The sequence below is a fragment of the Diabrotica virgifera genome, chromosome 9 (genome assembly GCF_917563875.1).
Source record: "Diabrotica virgifera virgifera chromosome 9, PGI_DIABVI_V3a".
Taxonomy (NCBI): domain Eukaryota; kingdom Metazoa; phylum Arthropoda; class Insecta; order Coleoptera; family Chrysomelidae; genus Diabrotica; species Diabrotica virgifera.
This window is the reverse complement of record NC_065451.1, coordinates 181,091,925-181,113,203: the sequence shown is the minus strand read 5'-3', so window position 1 is coordinate 181,113,203 and position 21,279 is coordinate 181,091,925. Positions and strand designations below refer to the sequence as shown.

General features: G+C 33.2%; 1 protein-coding gene across 1 annotated transcript in view; it reads left to right on the top strand.

Moving 5' to 3' along the window:
* Positions 1-21,279, top strand: part of LOC126891865 (choline transporter-like protein 1) — a 224,822-nt gene that overhangs the window by 188,358 nt on the left and 15,185 nt on the right. The window contains exon 11 of the mRNA XM_050661191.1: positions 18,462-18,628. Coding sequence (XP_050517148.1) covers positions 18,462-18,628 — 167 coding nt within the window. The remainder of the gene's footprint in view (positions 1-18,461; positions 18,629-21,279) is intronic.

The window sequence follows — 21,279 nt, the reverse complement described above, 5'->3', positions numbered from 1 at the left end:
CTAACAAACCGACAAACCAAATATAACCGAGATATATATTTGGGGTAGATATTTAAAATAATTTAAGTAAGTGTTTAAACGAAAATGTATATAAAAAAATGAAACTTTATAAGTTATATATAGGTATGGTAAGCAAAAATTTAGCTAACTGTAGTATATTGTGGCTGCACCTAAATCAAAAGTAGTAATGTACCTAGTTATCAAAAAAAAATAAATCCTTCAAAATTTTTCAAAATAAATATCCAGGTATCACCAAACCGACCAGACCGAAATGTCAACCAATATACCTATTCAAATATTATCCTACTCAAGATTTACAATTATAATTTTAAATAAATTAAAATAGTACCAATACAGCAATACAAGTGCACTAGTGTATTTTCCAAATAACGTACAAAAGGAATCAAAAAAAATATCTCTATATAATTACAAAATATACAACAATGAACCAGAAAGATACTTACTAGAAAAATTTACAATAAGCAACAAAATAAAGAAAGGTACTGTCTTACTGAAAATCGGGCTCCACGTTGGCGAGCGTCAATTGTAACGTATGATTTTTCTGTTTGAATGGGATATCTTAATAAATGACTAAGTTTTACAGAAATAGGCTAGCTGGATATTTAAGAGACTGTATCAAGTGGACTCAGGAGAGGATCAGGCCGTATTTGCACGCCCGAAATAAGACGGTACCTAATGAAGTACTAGAGTGTTAAGAAACTAAAGTAAAATAAGGAAAGAAATGTAAAAAAAAGGAACTACTGACCCAGAAGATATTCCGAAGTAGTGTTGAGCGCCAGGGAAGGATTTTATAAATTCTTCTCCACGTGACCTATATTGCTGTACCTAACTAATACTACTCAAAATGGTAGGATAATAAAACATATATGTACAACCAACAAATTTAATGAAAAAAATACCTATAACCCCTATATACAATTTTATATAAACTAGCTAATTCCTGACGTACTAGGCTAGTACGCTCCTGTCTGCAACGCAGCTTTTACAGTAAGAAAAAAAATGTATTGAATTTATTACAAAGACAGTTAATTATTGATCTACCTATGTATATACAAACTGACTATGAATGAGGATTAATATTGGCCGACAATCCCGAATCTGATCGGAGGTGACAACCTGACTACAATACCTGACAAATGGAATAAATATTAATAAATAAGAGAATCTACGCTAGATATTGTGCACAACATCGTCATAAATCATAATCCCCAACTATTGTAAATAAGGATATGAACTGGGAAAAGATTAAATTTGTTGAACAATGTTGAATATTACTATGTTAACTATATTTTTAATGAAAATTGAAGGTATATTATTATTAGAGAGCTTATTTTTAAGTTATTGACACAAAAATAGTAATTGAAAAATATTATTAGAACAAATGACATGCAATTTTTTTACTATAAAAACCTGTAGCTACAACTTAGGCGTGTTGCTTCTTCAAACCCTGTGAAGCTGATGGTGGGAGCGCCAAATAAGGTATCCTCCGTTTTCCCTCAATCCTTGGGAGATCCTCAACCAAAGGAAGGTATGACAAGGAGGTACTTTCCCAGTATCAACAAAAAACTCAACTGCTATTCCAAAGAACCAAAAAAAAAACATCCAATTTACATCCAAAAGAATTCCCCAAAATAATGTTTCATTCCATAAAGGCAAACTAAAGTATTGGTTGGCTTAATTTCCTATCTTATCTTCTTTCTTCCATGGCCATTGCTTTTCAAAAAAAAATATTGGAAACAAAACTCTTCTTTTTCACTCCACAAATCCAAAACAAAATAATAATAATTCCTTCCAACGTAAACTGCTCTGCTATAAACGAATATTTCAACCAAAAAATAGTATTCTTTAAACAATGGCCATGGAAGAAGTTATGGGTTCATCCAACGAGATTGGAAATTCAAGTGACAATCCGCTCCGCTGGCGATATGATATGCCCCTCCGTCGGAAGCCGTACAGCCACACGCTGAGACCAGAATTTCCCCAATCTAGTACCAACCTTATATTGTATTTGGTCCCAAATTTAGGTAACCCGTTCTAAGCACGAACGCATAACTGGTTGCATACTTGTTAGGTGGCTTATAGGAATAAATATAATATTATCGTAACGATGGCACTCACCGAGTTATTGAAACATCAAATTTAAAGTATTTTAAATTAAAATTTATATAGTAGATATAGAATACCACAAACTTATCTCATTTTTTTCCTTTATTTTAAACCTATTCTCTGTTTTTCTGCGTGTCACTTTTATTCTTCGTACTAGTTTTTCACTAATTCCTATTCCACTTAGTGCCTTGTACATTTATTTCTGTTTTACTCAGTCAAAAGCTTGTTTAAAGTCAATGAATAGGACCACTGTAGATATCTCATATTCGTAGCTTTCTGCTTGTACTTCATGCAGCAGGAAAATTTGATCTACTGCACTGCGTCCTCTTCTGAATCCACATTGATATTCCCCATTGATATCAGTGGCGGCTCGTGACCTCAGTATGCGGGTAGGTGACACATAAATATACCTTTATATACAGAGAGAGTCTGTAAAGTGGAATAAATTCAATATCTCAAATACTAATTGTTTTTTTGGAAAATGCTCAGACCCGTCGATTAGTATTTCAAATTGTCCTTTTTGACATTCAATAATAATGTATACAGGGTGTCCCAATTTAGAGATATGACGTCATCGTCGATTTTCTTAAATGGCAACACTGTCATTTTGATAGCTAATTTGATAGGGTTTGTAAAGTTATACATAACTCAAAATATCAAATTTTTATTCTCTACCATTTACAAGATAATAGAAAATAACAAAGTTATATCTGTAATTTGGAATATATTCAATAATTAAAATACTAACTGTTTTTTTGAAAAATGCTCAGACCCGTCGATTAGTATATCAAATTGTCCTTTTTGACATATAATAATAATGTATACAGGGTGTCCCAATTTAGAGATATGACGTCATCGTTGATTTTCTTAAATGGCAACACTGTCATTTTGATAGCTATTTTGATAGGGTGTGTAAAGTTATACACAACTGCAAAATTTCAAATTTGTATTCTCTACCATTTAGATGATAATAAAAAATAACAAAGTTATGAAAAAGCAGTAATCAACTAATAATTGAATTTAATTATTTCAATAAATTAAGCAAAAACTCATAATGTTGCCCTCAATTATTGTCAAATTGTCAATGGGCAACGTTATGAGCATTTGCTTAATTGAAATAAATAAATTCAATTATTATTTGATTACTTCTTGTTCTTCATAACTTTGTTATTTTTTATTATCTTGTAAATGAAAGGGAATAAAATTTTGAAATTTTTCAGATGTGTATAACTTTACACACGCTATCAAAATAGCTATCAAAATGATAGTGTTGCCATTTAAGAAAATCAACGATGACGTCATATCTCTAAATTGGGACACCCTGTATACATTATTATTATATGTCAAAAATGACAATTTGATATACTAATCGACGGGTCTGAGCATTTTTCAAAAAAACAGTTAGTATTTTAATTATTGAATATATTCCAAATTACAGATATAACTTTGTTATTTTCTATTATCTTGTAAATGGTAGAGAATAAAAATTTGATATTTTGCAGTTATGTATAACTTTACAAACCCTATCAAATTAGCTATCAAAATGACAGTGTTGCCATTTAAGAAAATCGACGATGACGTCATATCTCTAAATTGGGACACCCTGTATACATTTTTATTGAATGTCAAAAAGGAAAATTTGAAATGCTAATCGACGGGTCTGAGCATTTTCCAAAAAAACAATTAGTATTTGAGATATTGAATTTATTCCACTTTACAGACTCTCTCTGTATATACTCTATACCAGTGGTGCTCAGACTTAAACTGCGTGGGATCTACCACATAAACTTCAAGCGTCCAGCGATCGATTGCTAGTAAAAGAAACAACTTTGAAAATAAAAAATTTGAATACACATTTCTATTTGATAAAAAGTTATAAAGTTGCACCTATGGTGTGTCAGCGCAGTCCCCTTCTTTTCAATTTGTCATTTTTTCCGTGAATCGGGATCGACTTCAAAATCTTTGGGTCGATCGCGATCGACGCTTTGAGCACCGCTGCTCTATACTCTACTATACTCTACATATTATATACTCGTATACCTATTGTTATATTTCTATTTGATATGAAAATTAAATTTTGATAATTATAAACAGAGTTCAATTTAATATAAAATATTTTCAATTTTCTCAACCACGGGCATATAAATTTAGAACAACCTGTATACAACAAATTGTTATGTTTAATTTTAAGAAGTGATTAGAAGAAGCTTACGAAACTCGGGACAATGCGCCGAGAATAAACAAAGTGAATGGAGCGTACCATTATCGTTGTTCGCGGAAGGTTCGATCATTAGCCTATGCTAAATAAGACTCAGTTGAAATAGATAATAGGTCATTATCGTTGTTCGCGGAAGGTTCGATCATTAGCCTATGCTAAATAAGACTCAGTTGAAGTAGATAATAGGTCATTAAATTTTGTAAATAGTAGAAAGTAATTTTAGAATGGGAATTAACTATTTTTTTTTGAAATCCATTAAGCATATTTAGAAAGATTAAAAATTGGTTTTGAGGAATACTGCGAATGAGAGTTGGTGGTGGAAGGTTGATTTGTGAATCTGGAAGGGATATTTAGAAAGTAGGTGAATGACTGAAAATAGAGATCAGAATGTTTTGAGCTGTCGAGAAGTGAAGTCCAGTAGTAGACGGTAGTGTACGGAGAGTGAGAAAGCCGGTGTAGTTCCGTGAGTGTGGAGTATCTATCGTGGAACGAGAGGTAGGCCAAGTTGAGAGTAAAGAACCTCCTTGAGCCAAGAGTTCCCGGTAGCTGATTGCAGTTTCGAAAAAGGTAGAACACAGCATCACGACAGAAGCAGGAACGAGAGCTATACGAGCTAGTTTCAAAGGAGAACATTACTGGAAGCCAGGACGAGGTTTTGATCGCAGCCAAGGATAGCAGGAAACGGGTCTTGTGTGAAGACATTCTCAGTTCACCAGAAAAAGGTCAGTCTCATTTGTTTGGACATGAATGTATGGGTTTTTCGTATTAAATACCACATTTAAAATTGAAGAACATAATCAATAATATCAGAAAAGCTTCATCAAACTTAAATAGAATTGTTGCTAATAAATCATAATAGTTAAATGTTAATAAAAACTTTCAATTGGAAACCAAAAGGAAATAAAATTCCCATGTGTAAATGTTATGTTTAAGAATAATAAGATATAGCAAATATTAAGCAGTGATTGCCATTTAAATAAAATAAACAATATTTTGATTATAATTGTAACCCATATGTGTGTATTATTTTACTCTTTTCTTTCCTATCCCGATTAGGAACCATTGAGAAATACTTAGAAGCCACGTAAGTAAGTAATTAATTTTATAAAAAGCCCTGAGATTGAAAACATATTGATATGTGATCTGGTAAATTAATTAGATTATTATTAATGCATTGATTAAATTAAATGACATATAGGAATATTATCTCATATCAATAATCAAGATCACATCAACTGTCGTCCAACGTGGAAAGCATTGAAAAGTATTTCTAGGGGCAAATTTGAAGGATAGAAAGAGTAAAGCCGGTATTTGAAAATTTATATGCCTGTGGTAAAAAGTGAGATACTTACATTTGATAACATAAAATTTTAGATCTCTTTAGGTACAAATTTTACATAACTGATTTAATATTTTATTTTTACGATATTTACATTTGATATATTTATTGACAATTTATAATATTTGGGTGAGAAAAAGTCGTCTTGGTAACATACTAGTAAAATTTCATATTTGGCGGGGACAGTACTTCTTGAAAACAAATGTCTGTGACAAGAAGCCAAAGCAAAGACAATAAAAAACAAAAAGAACATTCAAATCAAGAGGATAATTCAGACCAAGAAGATATTTTAGACACAACAATCATGGAAACAGGAAAAAAAGAATTGTCAGAATTAGAAAAGATATTACAACTTATGCAACTCCAGTCACAAAAAATGGATGAAGCAAAACGAACAATGGATAAAAATCAGGAAGAAACATCAAAGAAAATGGATAAAGTGGATCAAAAAATGGATGAAACACAGCAAAAAGTGGATGACAATCAAAAGGAAACAAAACAAGCAATAGAAGAGAACAATAAGAAAATAGAGGAACGCATAGAAAAGTATGAAAAGGAAATAAAAGGATGTTTGACAACAATGAAAAACGAGATAGAACAGCAAGAAATGAAAATTAAAGATCACATGCAAGAACAAGAAATTAGAATGAAGGACCACATGAAAGAACAAGAAATGAAAATTCAAAACAAAATGGAGGAGTTAACGAATGGCCAGAAAAAGGAACTAGAAAATTTGGAAAATAAGTTGGAAAATGCTATTCAAGTAGACAGAGAAGAAGTGGAAAAAAGAATCACAGAAATAGAAAAACAAGTCACCGAAAACAGGACGCAACAGAATGTCGGAGAAAGAAGAGAAATGGTTATACATAGCACAGATGACGTGAAGATAAGGTTTGGCGGGGATGTAAGAAGATTACACCCAGTGCCGTTCATAAATAGCCTGAAAAAGAAAATACAGCACATCGGAAATTTCGAAACAGCAAAAGAAACTATCAGAAACCATCTCAAATATGAAGCAAGCCTATGGTTCGATAGCAAAGAAGAAGAATTCGGCAATTGGCAACAATTTGAACAAAAATTTTTGAATTATTTCTGGCGAAAGGTCCAACAATTGGAAATTAACAAGGGATTGCAAAATGGGAAATACAATGATAGGATGGGTGTATCAGAAAGGACATATGTGTTACAAATTTACAATAATGCAAAACATTTACAATATAATTACTCATCGGAACAATTAGTCGAACTGATTGCAAGACATTTCGAAGAAACGCTGGAAGACCATATCACATTGCAAAACTACAAAGACATAGATAGTTTATGCCAATTCCTACAAATAAGAGAATCACGTCTAAGAGAAAGAAAATCAAGAAGGTCGCGAGAAGATTACAGGCCCCGAGAAACACAAGATTACAGAGATAGAAATCAAAATAGGAAAAATCAAAAATCAAACAGGAATCTTTTCTCACCCCAAGGAGTTTATTAAATTGGCAGGAAACAACGAAAAGAAAAATGGAGTTAATTTAAAATTTGTGGATGGATTTATCAACGAGAAACCAATTAAAATTATGATAGACACTGGATCTGAAATAACATTGGTCAACAGAAAACTAATAGAAGAAGTTAACTTAACAAATTTAATTTACAAAATACCTAGGGTAAATTTAGTGGGCGCAAACAAACGGACATTGGCAACTATAAATGAAGGCATACGAGTAATGGTACGACTGGGTAAGAATATGTATGCACTACAATGTGTAATAATGCCAAACATGTCACATGACATGATAGTAGGAGTTGACGAATTGGCAGAAAAACATGTAGTGATAGATTTTAAAAATAATACGATGAAACTGACAGAAGAAAAAGAAAAAGAACAGGACAAGGAACATGAGAAACAAAATACGGACGAATCAGGTAAAGAACAAACAGTGGAAATGAATTTGGCAGCGAAGCAAGGACAAAGAAAAAAAAGGAGAAAAGGTCAGAAAAAGATAAAAGAAAATGAAACCTGTGGCTCCTCAAAAGAAGAGTTGAGCCCAGAAGAAGAAACTTTGAGAGTATCAGAAACAAAGGAAACTTGGGATTCCTCAAAAGAAGAGACGAGCTCAGGAGAAGAAGAAATAAAGCTAAAAAATGAAAGTGAAAAGAATATGATTGAAACAGTGGTATTTGAAGAGGAGGTATATGCAAACGAGGATGCAGAATGCACGGTAAACATGTGTGAAGAATCTGAGAAAGAAGACAGAAAATTAATATGTGGAGAAGGGAAAGAAAAAGAATTGCGGTTGATGTTAAGAAACTACGAAAATTTGATCAATGAGGAAAACAGAGTGGCTAAAAAGTACGAACATTCATTTGAGGTGAAAAACTTGGGAAATTTTCGATCAAAGACTTACCCGATTCCATACAAGTATCGACAAGAGGTGAAAGAAGAAATAAATAAAATGTTGGAAGATCAAATCATCGAAAGATGTGATTCACCGTATGTTAACCCGATTGTGATAGTAAAGAAAAGCAATGGAGAATTGAGATTATGTTTAGATGCCAGGAATATCAACCAGCACACTGTATCACAATATGAATCACCTCTAAACATCGAGGCCATTTTTGGAAGAATCACCGGGTCACACATATTTTCGAAAATTGACTTAAAACACAGTTTTTGGTTGATACCGTTAGCTGAAAAGTGTAGAAACTACACCGCTTTTTCTATTGATGGTATTGTCTACCGGTTTAAGGTAGTGCCATTTGGATTGCAGAGTGCTTGTGCTGCACTCGTCCGAGCTCTACATACCATTTTGAATCGCCACGAAGATTTCATAGTCCATTATATCGATGATTTATTAATTTTTTCACAAGATACTCAGAGTCATCTGGAACACATAGAAATAATTCTGGAAGAATTGGACACAGCGGGATTGAAATTAAACATTGAAAAATGTCAATTTTTTCAAAAAGAAGTCATTTATTTGGGTTTTCAATTGGACACCAAAACAGTAAGATTAGCCGAAGACAGAGTCAAGCTCATAGATGAATACCCAAGACCAACGAATTTGAAAACATTGAGAGGTTTTCTTGGCACGATTAATTATTTTAAAAAGCTGATTCCCGATTTGAGCCAAAAGGAAATCCCTCTGATAAAATTGCTTAAAAAAGGAATAAAATGGAATTGGAAAGAAGAACAGGAGGAAGCTTTCGAAACATTAAAACGAGAATTCGCAAAAGGAACGAAAATATACCACCCTATTTACAATTTATCTTTTATACTCCGAACTGATGCGTCCATACAAAAATTTGCAGGAGTTCTGTCTCAAATACAAAACGACCAAGAAGTGCCGATATGTTTTATATCTCGAGTGACTAAAACACATGAGAGAAAATATAGTGTTACAGAATTGGAGTTTGCCAGTGTACTATATTGCGTAAACAAATTGAGGTTTTACTTATTGGGAGCAAAATTCACAATCGAAACAGACCATGCAGCTTTAGTACATATCATGAAGAATAGATTAGTAAATAATAGAATACGTAGAGGCATTCTATTATTACAGGAGTATGATTTTGAGTTCCGATATATAAAAGGAAAAGACAACATAATAGCCGACGCTCTAACACGGGATGAGGACACCGGAAAAAAGGAAACAATTACTCTACAGGTGGGACTAAATAGATTAATACAAGAAGAAGGGATATATTCGTTAAATGAGATAAGGACAAACCAGGAAGACCTAGAGGAAAGAGAGAAAAGAAGAGCGGAAGTAGAAAATAACATATATTTTAAGAGAATAGACGGAAAGGAACTATATTTAGTGACACAGACATTGGCCGAAAAGATAATAAAGAAATTACATGAGGACAATGGGCATATCGGTAGCAGAAAAGTTTGGCTCGTTTTTAGGGAAAATTACATCAGCCGACAGGATTACCGCATTGCAAAGGAAATTACCCAGAAGTGCGATGTATGTCAAAAATATAAGAGTCGGAATTTCAAAAACGAAAATGTTGCCAAAAATATTGAAGCCCGAAACAAACTAGACATTGTAGCAATAGATATGTTAAGCGATCTAATTATGACCACTAAAAGGAACAAACATATTCTGGTAATGGTGGATGTGTTTTCAAAATACGTAAAATTATATAGTTGCCGCACCACAAAGGGGGAAGAAATATTAAGAAAAATCGACAATTTTATAGCCATAGTAGGAACACCAAAAAAGATTCTACTGGACAATGCAACGTATTTCCGAAATGATCGTTTCAAGGGACAACTTCGAGAACGAGGAATAGAGACAAATTTTGTCAGCATCAGGCATCCACAGAGTAATCCGTCGGAACGATTCATACAGGAAGTGACGAAATTTCTTCGCATTGCAACAGATGGTCAACATCGCCACTGGGACAGGAAAATGGCGGAAATAGAAAGGTATCTAAATACAATTCCGAGCACAGTAACAAAAGAGACCCCAGAATACATCATGAAGGGTGTACTGCCGATAAGGCCATGGGAAGACCAAGAGCCAAAAGAATATCAACAGGTGATTGAAACCGTACAGAGAAGATTACGGCGAAGCAACGAAAAATATATCCAAAGACAGGAACAAAATAGAAAAAGAAGACCAGTGACTTTCCAAAAGGGTGAAAAAGTACTCGTGAGGGCATTACGAGTATCAAATCTTCCTGGGGGCATTTGCGCAAAGTTGATGCCTGTTTTCGAAGGCCCGTACATCGTAAATAATGAAAATGGGATAAATAGTTATGAGTTGAGGCACAGGAACTCGGAAAAGATCCGAGGAATTTATAATATTCACGATGTATACAAATATCACGAATAAAAGACAGAATTACATGAAGTAGATAGTAAGTTAGGATATAAGACGTAGATTAAAGTAAGGAAATATACAGGGAGTTGGTTTTGCCTCGAGAAAATTTATTTAAAAATGCAGATAAATTTTATCGAATACAAGGGGGGGATTTGTTATATGTCTATTTGATATGAAAATTAAATTTTGATAATTATAAACAGAGTTCAATTTAATATAAAATATTTTCAATTTTCTCAACCACGGGCATATAAATTTAGAACAACCTGTATACAACAAATTGTTATGTTTAATTTTAAGAAGTGATTAAGTGAGAATAAACAAAGTGAATGGAGCGTACCATTATCGTTGTTCGCGGAAGGTTCGATCATTAGCCTATGCTAAATAAGACTCAGTTGAAATAGATAATAGGTCATTATCGTTGTTCGCGGAAGGTTCGATCATTAGCCTATGCTAAATAAGACTCAGTTGAAGTAGATAATAGGTCATTAAATTTTGTAAATAGTAGAAAGTAATTTTAGAATGGGAATTACCTATTTTTTTTTGAAATCCATTAAGCATATTTAGAAAGATTAAAAATTGGTTTTGAGGAATACTGCGAATGAGAGTTGGTGGTGGAAGGTTGATTTGTGAATCTGGAAGGGATATTTAGAAAGTAGGTGAATGACTGAAAATAGAGATCAGAATGTTTTGAGCTGTCGAGAAGTGAAGTCCAGTAGTAGACGGTAGTGTACGGAGAGTGAGAAAGCCGGTGTAGTTCCGTGAGTGTGGAGTATCTATCGTGGAACGAGAGGTAGGCCAGGTTGAGAGTAAAGAACCTCCTTGAGCCAAGAGTTCCCGGTAGCTGATTGCAGTTTCGAAAAAGGTAGAACACAGCATCACGACAGAAGCAGGAACGAGAGCTATACGAGCTAGTTTCAAAGGAGAACATTACTGGAAGCCAGGACGAGGTTTTGATCGCAGCCAAGGATAGCAGGAAACGGGTCTTGTGTGAAGACATTCTCAGTTCACCAGAAAAAGGTCAGTCTCATTTGTTTGGACATGAATGTATGGGTTTTTCGTATTAAATACCACATTTAAAATTGAAGAACATAATCAATAATATCAGAAAAGCTTCATCAAACTTAAATAGAATTGTTGCTAATAAATCATAATAGTTAAATGTTAATAAAAACTTTCAATTGGAAACCAAAAGGAAATAAAATTCCCATGTGTAAATGTTATGTTTAAGAATAATAAGATATAGCAAATATTAAGCAGTGATTGCCATTTAAATAAAATAAACAATATTTTGATTATAATTGTAACCCATATGTGTGTATTATTTTACTCTTTTCTTTCCTATCCCGATTAGGAACCATTGAGAAATACTTAGAAGCCACGTAAGTAAGTAATTAATTTTATAAAAAGCCCTGAGATTGAAAACATATTGATATGTGATCTGGTAAATTAATTAGATTATTATTAATGCATTGATTAAATTAAATGACATATAGGAATATTATCTCATATCAATAATCAAGATCACATCACTATATACACAGTGCGTCGCATTTAAGATGGAGACACCCCTATATTGCGGCTATAAAAATAAATACAGATTTAAAATGCAGTCAAGCAAGTGTGATGCAGATTCACATTTTTTAGATAGTCATAGTCAACTCAAATTTAAATTTTAAACGCTATCTACTACGAATCTACAAACAGGGCGAATTTTCGATATTTTGCTTCGCGTTAGAGATATTTGGAAAAGTTGTTCCAAATATTATTGTAACCCTATGTACCAAATTTCATGAAAAAATTCGCACTTTTAGTTTTTTCAGTATTTGTAGTCAGGATCCTAAAACATACAATTGGCTATCCCGAGATGCAGCTCGGGACAACCATTGTCGAAGGCACAAAAAAATGTAGCCTAACCTAGCCCCAAAAAGTTCCCGGAAATTCTCGTCCACTACTACACGTAGTGTACGGCTAGACAAGCCACAGTTACAGCGCTGTGCTTAGCGTAAATAATGAGAGACGCATATCATTATGTTCTGTTCTTTAGGCGGATTTGAAAAGTACCTGACTATAGGGTAGTGCCATAATAGAAGTGAGTAGCACTACTACGAGGAGCGTACAATAATTACAACATCGAAGAGAAATTAAAAAGTAGCTTTTTTTATTTTAGATATATTGTATTGTGTCAAAATTTATAAATTACAATTTTGAAATAAGTGATTTATATTAATGAATAATTTATTATTGTATTGTACATTTGAAGAGGTTAGGCGGCGCCTACCTTGCCTATCCGACGGGCCGCCCCCGATTGATATAATATAATTATGACATAAACTTTTGTCACCTTTTTTTTAATGGGGCACACTGTGGCTTCAGTCCATTCTTTCGGTATGAGTTCTTGCTCTAGTATTTCTTTCAGCAACTTTTCCAAATGATTAATTAGTACTTAGTCCAGAAAGCCACTGCGCATCCGCTAGGAAAAATATTCTGATTCGGATTTTTTGCACAATCTTACTCAAAAAGGACCCCTTTTAACAAATTTGCATGTTGGCAGGACCAACAGTTTGTCAGCAATTTTTTAAACGTTTTTTTTTTGTTTTTTTCCTAAAATTATTTTTTTTACATGGAACAAATTTTTTTTAGTTTTTTTGGATCATTCCAAACAGAAAACGTCTTTAGTGACTTTTCTCTAAAGTTGATAGTTTTTGACATATAAGCGATTAAAAATTGAAATTTTGCCAAATCGGCCATTTTAACCCTCAAAAACTATGTGAAAAACTGAAAATTTAAATGTTGCCAAGGTAGGTAGATATTCTTTAAACATCGATTGATGAAATGCCGAAGAGTTTTTTGCAATACAATATTCAAAACTCTTTGTCTTTTAATTGCTAATCAAGCGTGCGCGACACTATTTTCCACCGTTGCATGTGTAAACAGTATGGTGCAAATGAAAGGAATAAATTAGTTATTTCGTAAACCGGTGACTTTAAGGAAAAATCCCGAAACAGGTCGATTTTTATTTTTAAGTTATGATATTGTGGCATATATGGTATACTAGTGACGTCATCCATCTGGGCGTGATGACGTAATCGATGATTTTTTTTAATGAGAATAGGGGTCGTGTGCTAGCTCATTTGAAAGGTTCTTCAATTCTCTATTCAGTAATATAAACATTTACATAATTTAATAAATTATAGTTTTGCTTGTTTTCGATTCAGAGGGTTGCACACCACCTAGACAGGCTGTTTCTACCATTTCAGGCGTCTTCAGTAGCTTTTATGAGCGTGCACACCTCTGAATCGAAAAACAGCTCCACTATCATTTTAAAGGGAATCTGAAAAATAATTCAAACTTCCCATTAGACGCGATACAGCGACATCTCATAACAAATTGAAGAGTCTCAGATGCAGAATCCACCAATTTAATAAAAACTAAAATGGTACATAGTAGTTTAAACCTGAGACTATTCGCGTTGAAAGTTCTTACTGGTACATCCTTAATCTGCAACTTTTTCAATTAATAAGACAGCAGACGACGAATATAGAAAACGAAAGGGAAACGATCACATTCCGCCTTCATCCATTTCTCTCAATTATGGCTATTTAGAATGTGCTCGAAAATTTGGTATTTGAAGATATTTAAAGACCCCCTCTGTGGCTCAGTGGTAAGAGCGCCTAACCTTTGGATCGAAAGTTCCGAATGGTAGTGAGTTCGAATCCCACCAGGGTCAGGAATTTTTTCATTTATTATATAGGGTGTCCCAAAAGTAGTGGAACGGTCGAATATTTCGCGAACTAAACATCGGATCGAAAAACTGAGAAATACGTGTTCAATAATTTTTAAAAATCTATCCAATGACACCAAACACCAACCCCCACTACACCCCCTGGAGGTGGGGTGGGGGGTAACTTTAAAATCTCAAATGGAAACCCCTAGTTTTTCTTGCAGATTTGGATTCGTTACGTAAAAGTAAGCAACTTTTATTCAAGACATTTTTTCGAACTGTGGATAGATGGCGCTATAATTGGAAAAAACGATATATCCTGATACCATAGGTAAATTATAGAAACGGTCTAATATCTCGAGAAATACACTTCCAAATGAGAAACCAAAAAAAAAGTTTTTAATATTTTTCGAAAACCTATCGATAAACACCGAACATGACCCTCTAACCCACCCCCTGGAGATGGGGTGGGGGGGGGGGGTAAATGTAAAATCTTAAATATCAACCCCTACTTTTTATTGCAGATTCGAATTCGTCATGAAAAATTAAACAACATTTATTCGAAACATTTTTTAAAATTTCTGATAGATGGCGCTAATAAATCGTATTTTTCCAATTAAAGCGCCATCTATCAACAATTCTAAAAAATGTTTCGAATAAATGTTGCTTAATTTTTCATGACGAATCCGAATCTGTAATAAAAAGTGGGGGTTGCTATTTAAGATTTTAAAGTTACCCCCCACCCCACCTCCAGGGAGTGGGTTGGAGGATCATGTTTAGTGTTATTCGATAGGTTTTCGAAAAGCATTAAAAACCTTTTTTTGGTTTCTCATTTGGAAGTGTATTTCTCGAGATATTAGACCGTTTCTATAATTTACCTATGGTATCAGGATAAATCGTTTTTCCCAATTATAGCGCCATCTATCCACAGTTCGAAAAAATGTCTTGAATAAAAGTTGCTTACTTTTGCGTAACGAATCCAAATCTGCAAGAAAAACTAGGGGTTTCCATTTGAGATTTTAAAGTTACCCTCCACCCCACCTCCTGGGGGTGTAGTGGGGGTTGGGGTTTGGTGTCATTGGATAGATTTTTGAAAATGATTGAACACTTATTTTTCAGTTTTTCGATCCGATGTTTAGTTCGCGAAATATTCGACCGTTCCACTACTTTTGGGACACCCTGTATATAAATTAATAAATGAAAATAGTTTCTGTGCTTGTGGGATCGGTACTCACCAGAGGGACCGCAGACGTTCGGATACAATTAGCGTCTCTTTACAAAGACAATGACGTCGACTTTGCAAAGTAACAAGACACTTACTCAACACACACACTACACATTACACCTGAGTTAGTGATAAGTTATACAATTACGTGGCTAAAGGTTCTAGTTCTAAACCAAGGCCAGAATCAGAGAAAAAAAAAAAAAAGATATTTAAAGTAGTTTTGTTTCTATGAAACTCAGAAAGTCGCTTTATAATAATATAAGGCTTCGAAAACTCCAACTACATTTACTACAATTTAGACTTTAGTTAATTATGTAATAAGTAAAAAATATTAAATATTTTATTTAGTCATAACCTAATATTTTATGTCATTATTAGCATTTATATTTTTTAAAATAAAAGTATTAAAATTAGAACAAATTCTTAACAGTATTAAAATTAAAACAGTTTCTTGACTCTTTCTTTCACGTTGTACATAATGAAACAAAAGCTTAAGTTTAGGTCTGCAAAATGTCCACTAATTCATTATCTAAGAAATACCGCATGGAGATTGGGGGTTATTCGAGGTTTTGGAAGGAGAAAGCTGAGGTTTCTTAAGGGGCCTCATAGCTTGGGTTGCCTAGGGGGCCTTAAGATTTTTAATCCGGGACTGCCTATGAAAGTAATTAAATCCATTTACAAAGGCTGAACATCAGTACACACATTCTAAATTAGATATAAATAGAAGTTATTATAGTCGGTCAGCTGTATGACGGGACAGAGCCGGTCGGTCGGTCCCAGTGAATGTACAGGGTTATTCACTATATTTTGACCTCCTTGTAAACTGCTTTATTTACAGAATTAGAAAAAAAATGTAAAATACAAAAGTTATTAGATTTTTAAATTATGATTTTTTGACATATACAGGGTGTCCAGAAACTCTACCGACAAACGAAGACAGGAGATTTTTTAGATAATTTTAAGAAAATTTAACCCAATTCACCTAGTCCGAAAATGCTTCTTAAGGGAGCTAGAGCTCTTTGAAGATGGCGTCATGTAATTAGTTTTTCCTAAATAACTCCAGAACGCTTTTATTTAGAAAAACGAAAATTGGTATGCATATTTACTTTCCAGAAATTAATCGATTCCATCCATTGTGAATTTCTAGTATCGGTCATGGGTGTCCGTTTTGGGTAGGGCAACGGTTATTTTATCGCATAACTTTTTTGTCTTTAACTTTTAAGCATTTTTGACACTGGATTATTAAATTGTGAGGTGTTCTAGTACTAAAAGGTACTCTTGCTGCAAGTCGGTGGGACACACCGTTTTCTAGAAAAATCGATTTGAAAGTTTTTCGTTTTGAGAATTTGAAAAAAAATGAAAAAAATTTTCAAAAAAAAACGATGTATTTTACTAACTTAAAGCAAGAGTATCTTTTAGTACTCGAATACCTCATAATTTAATATTCTAGTGTCAAAAATGCTTAAAAATTAAGGACAAAAAGTTACGCTATAAAATAACTGTTGACCTACCCAAAACGGACGCCTATGACCGGTACTAGAAATTCGCAATTAATGAAATCGATTTATCTCTGGAATATAAATAAATGTACCAGTTTTCGTCTTTCTATATAGGTTTTTTTTGAATTTTTTTTTTGAAATTTAAAGATCGAAAAATTTTTAAATCGATTTTTCTAGAAAACGGTTTGTCCTACCGGCTTAAAACAAGAGTACCTTTTAGCACTAGAATACCTCACAATTTAATAACGCAGTGTCAAAAATGCTTAAAAATTAAAGACAAAAAAGTTATGCGATAAAATAACCGTTGCCCTGCCCAAAACGGACGCCTATGATCGGTACTAAAAATTCGCAATGGATGGAATAGATTTATCTCTGGAAGATAAATATGCTTACCAATTTTTGTTTTTCTAAACAGAAGCGTTCTGGAGGTATTTAAGAAAGACTCATTACAAGACGCCATCTTCAAAGAGCTCTAGCTCCCTTAGGAAGCATTTTCGGACTAAGTGGAAAGGGTTAAATTGTCTTAGAATTATCTGAAAAATCTTCTGTCTTCGTTTGTCGGTAGAGTTTCTGGACACCCTGTATATCGTACTAGTGACTTCATCCATTTGGGCGTGATGACATAATCGACTATTTTTTTTAAATGGGAATGGGTGTCGAGTGCTAGCTCATTTGAAAGGATATTCACATCCCTATTCAGTAATATAAACATTAACGACATTAATTATACAGGGTGTCCAAAAAATTTTTTTAATTAAATTATTGTTTAATTAATAATTCAAAAAATTTTTTTGGACACCCTTTATAAATAATGATCTTAATGTTTATAGTACTGTATAGAGAATTGAATAACCTTTCAAATGAGCTACCAAACGACCCTATTCTCCTTTAAAAAAAATAGTCGATTACGTCATCACGCTCAGATGGATGACGTCACTAGTACGATGTATACGTCAAAAATCATAATTAAAAAATTGAATAACTTTTGTATTTTACATTTTTTTCTAATTCTGTAAATAAAGCAGTTTACAAGGGGTCAAAATATAGTGAATAACCCTGTACATTCATTGAGGCCGACCGACCGGCTATGTCCCGTCATACAGCTAACCGACTATAATAACTTTTATTTATATTCAATTTAGAATGTGTGTACTGATGTTCAGCCTTAGTAAATGGAAATAATTACCTTCGTAGGAAAGCAACTTTGATACCCTCTCAGTAACCCCTGTTCTACGTTTCGCTTGACCGACCGCAGAATGTTTCTCTACACAATCACAGTAATCAACTGTGAAAAATTTAGCTTTAGTAAATTCAAAGAGATTTTTCCAGCGCTGCCTCTCCGTCTATATATTTACATATTTATCAACACAATAGTATGTAATGTAGAATGTAATACTTTATCCTTTTTGATTACACTGCTATCACCGTAAGAAACCTAATTTTCTGTTTCCATTTAAACATTTAATGAATATAAACTGTTTTTATTCTTGTATTTTTTCGTTTTAGCTATGCATGGTAAACCTTTCTACAAATCTGGTAAAAGAGCCGCTAAAATTATCTTCCAGAATGCTGTTAACATTGTTTCTATTAACTTTGTTGGAGATTTCGTATTGGGAATGGCACAACTGTTGATTGTGCTAATTTCTTTACTGATTAGCGTTGGACTTATGCGTGTAAGTAGTTTTGGACATTCTATTTGTTATTTTTTAGATGTGGATTAAAAAAACTGAAATGGTAAGATTATGCAATAAAGTCAGCCAGTCAAGAATTTTCTAGCTAAGCACACAATTCCATTGTTGGATTACTGCCTTATTGACACAGATCTTGCGCAGTACAACTTTTACCTTCTGTCCAAGGAGAAATATTCATTAACATTAAGGTTTGTGTGTGTTGAAGATGTAAAAAAGAAAACTGAACGCCATCTGAAGGAGCTGACGGTATCAAAGGAGTAAGACAGTGCGTGGTTTCACTATTTGCGAAGAAAAAGTACATACAACACATCCCTCAATATTTCTGGGACCTAGCAGGTGTAAGTGTTATGTTGTAACCAACAGAGATATACATCCATCAAAAATAATGTAAGATGACTCAACTCGGCAGATGTAGGTAGTGACCACAGCCTAGTATTATGTAAAATCAGAATCATCATGAAATACTTCACAACTAAGAGAGTGGCACCACCACAAACAAAAATCAGAGTCGCAGGACTTAATACGGATTCCACGGAATACCTATACAGAAAAAGAATATCAGAAAAGATTGCTGAGAATGTAATATTAGAAAACGATAACATGGAGAAAGGCTGGCAAAACTCAAAGATGACATATAAACGCAGACTCGTTTGAATGATTAACAGAATCACTTGGAGAGAGGAAATTAACGAATACTAATATAGGGGAGACCGGGGAAAAACGAGATACTTTAGAAAGAAAAAAATCATAGAAATGAAACTAAACTGTATATTAAAAAATAACAAAGTCAGACAGGATCACTTGCGGGTCAATCCAAGCCAAGTGGTCCAAAGGTGGTTGCTTGACTATTTTTAATACTTTTTATTTTTCTACCTTTTAAACTTCAGTCTATAGAGAGTACAAAATGCATTCATTTTATTTTTAAAAAATTTAGTTTGCCGATGACGGCCATTTTTGTTAAAGCATGTCGATCATTTTCATGGAAAACATGGCTTCGCTCTTTACCCAATATTTTTACTGAGGTTTGTCCTAGAACAATAAATCAAAAACCAAACTTTTTAGAAAAGTATGCTCTAAAAAAATTGCCTTAATTTCAAACTACCCTCAAGGCCTTCAATGAACCTCAAAGTTTGAAAAGGCAAACTGATAAAATTCCATTTTCAGCATTTTTTAACAGCAAAAGGCAAGCCGATAATGGTATGTAATTTTTTTCTGGAAAAGACATACGTACATATTTTAAATAAAAAAATTTGAACGTTGAGACTTAAGTATATTTAAAAAAAAATCTTAAAAATAGAATTTTTTGAAAAATCTCAAAGTTTGACCCGTTATATCCCTGATGGGCACGGATGAAAAAATTTGAAATTTGGCTAAACGTTAGCCCCTAGCAAGTAGAATAATAAGTAAAAATTTGGAGTTGCAGACTTACGTCATATAGGAGTTACAGGCCTGAAAAAATGGTCAAAAATCAAAATGGTCAAAATTTGAGCTATTTCTAATGAAATAAAAATTAATGTATTTTCACAATGAATACAAATTTATACAGGGTGGGCCAAAGAAAAGAGTCCACCTCGATATTTGGGAATAGTTACCTCTTAGATTTTAAGGAAATTCCGAAATAGGTCTATTTTTATTTTTATTATATTGCAACTTTTTGGGATATATACCTATATTACATACTACGTGACGTCGACCATCAGAGCGTGATGACGTAATCGATGATTTTTTTTAAATGGGAATGGGTGTCTTGTGGCAACTAAAAATACATTTTACTGCTGTCAGAAAATAGAAAAAATGTTTATTTCACAAATAAACATTTCTTTTTGCTTAAATTAAATCACAAACAGCCTCCCACCTACCTCTTGACAGTTTGAACATTTAATTTAAGCGAAAAGCAATGTTTATTTGCCAAATAATAATTTTTTTTCTATTGTATGACAGCAATAAAATGTATTTTGAGTTAAATAAATTACATACATTCTTCTTTTTGTGTCAATTAATTTAATTCAAAAATTATTTTTTGGCCACCCTGTATAAATAATTATATTATTGTTTATACTACTGAACAGATAATTGCACACTCTTTCAAATTAGATAACATACCATTATTAACCTATTCCCATTAAAAAAATCATCGATTACGTCATCACGCCGAGATGGATTACGTCACTGACGATGACACGTCTTGGAGACGTATGAAATATATATATAAAAATTATAATTTAAAAATAAAAATCGACCTGTTTCAGCATTCCCTTAAAATCTAATAACTGACAAATATCGAGGTGGACTCTTTTCTTTGGCCCCCCTGTATAAATTTGTATTCATTGTGAAATCTGGTGAAAATACATTAATTTTTATTTCATTACCCTGCCCGCAAATGCTCAAATTTTGACCATTTTGATTTTTGACCATTTTTTCAGGCCTGTAACTCCTATATGAGGTAAGTCTGCAACTCCAAATTTTTATTCCTTATTCTACTTGCTAGGGGCTGACTACATTCAGCCGAATTTCAAATTTTTTCATCCGTGTCCATCAGAGATATAAGGGGTCAAACTTTGAGATTTTTCAAAAAATTACATTGTTGAGTTTTTTTTTGAAAAAATTTACTTAACTCTCAAAGTTCAAACTTT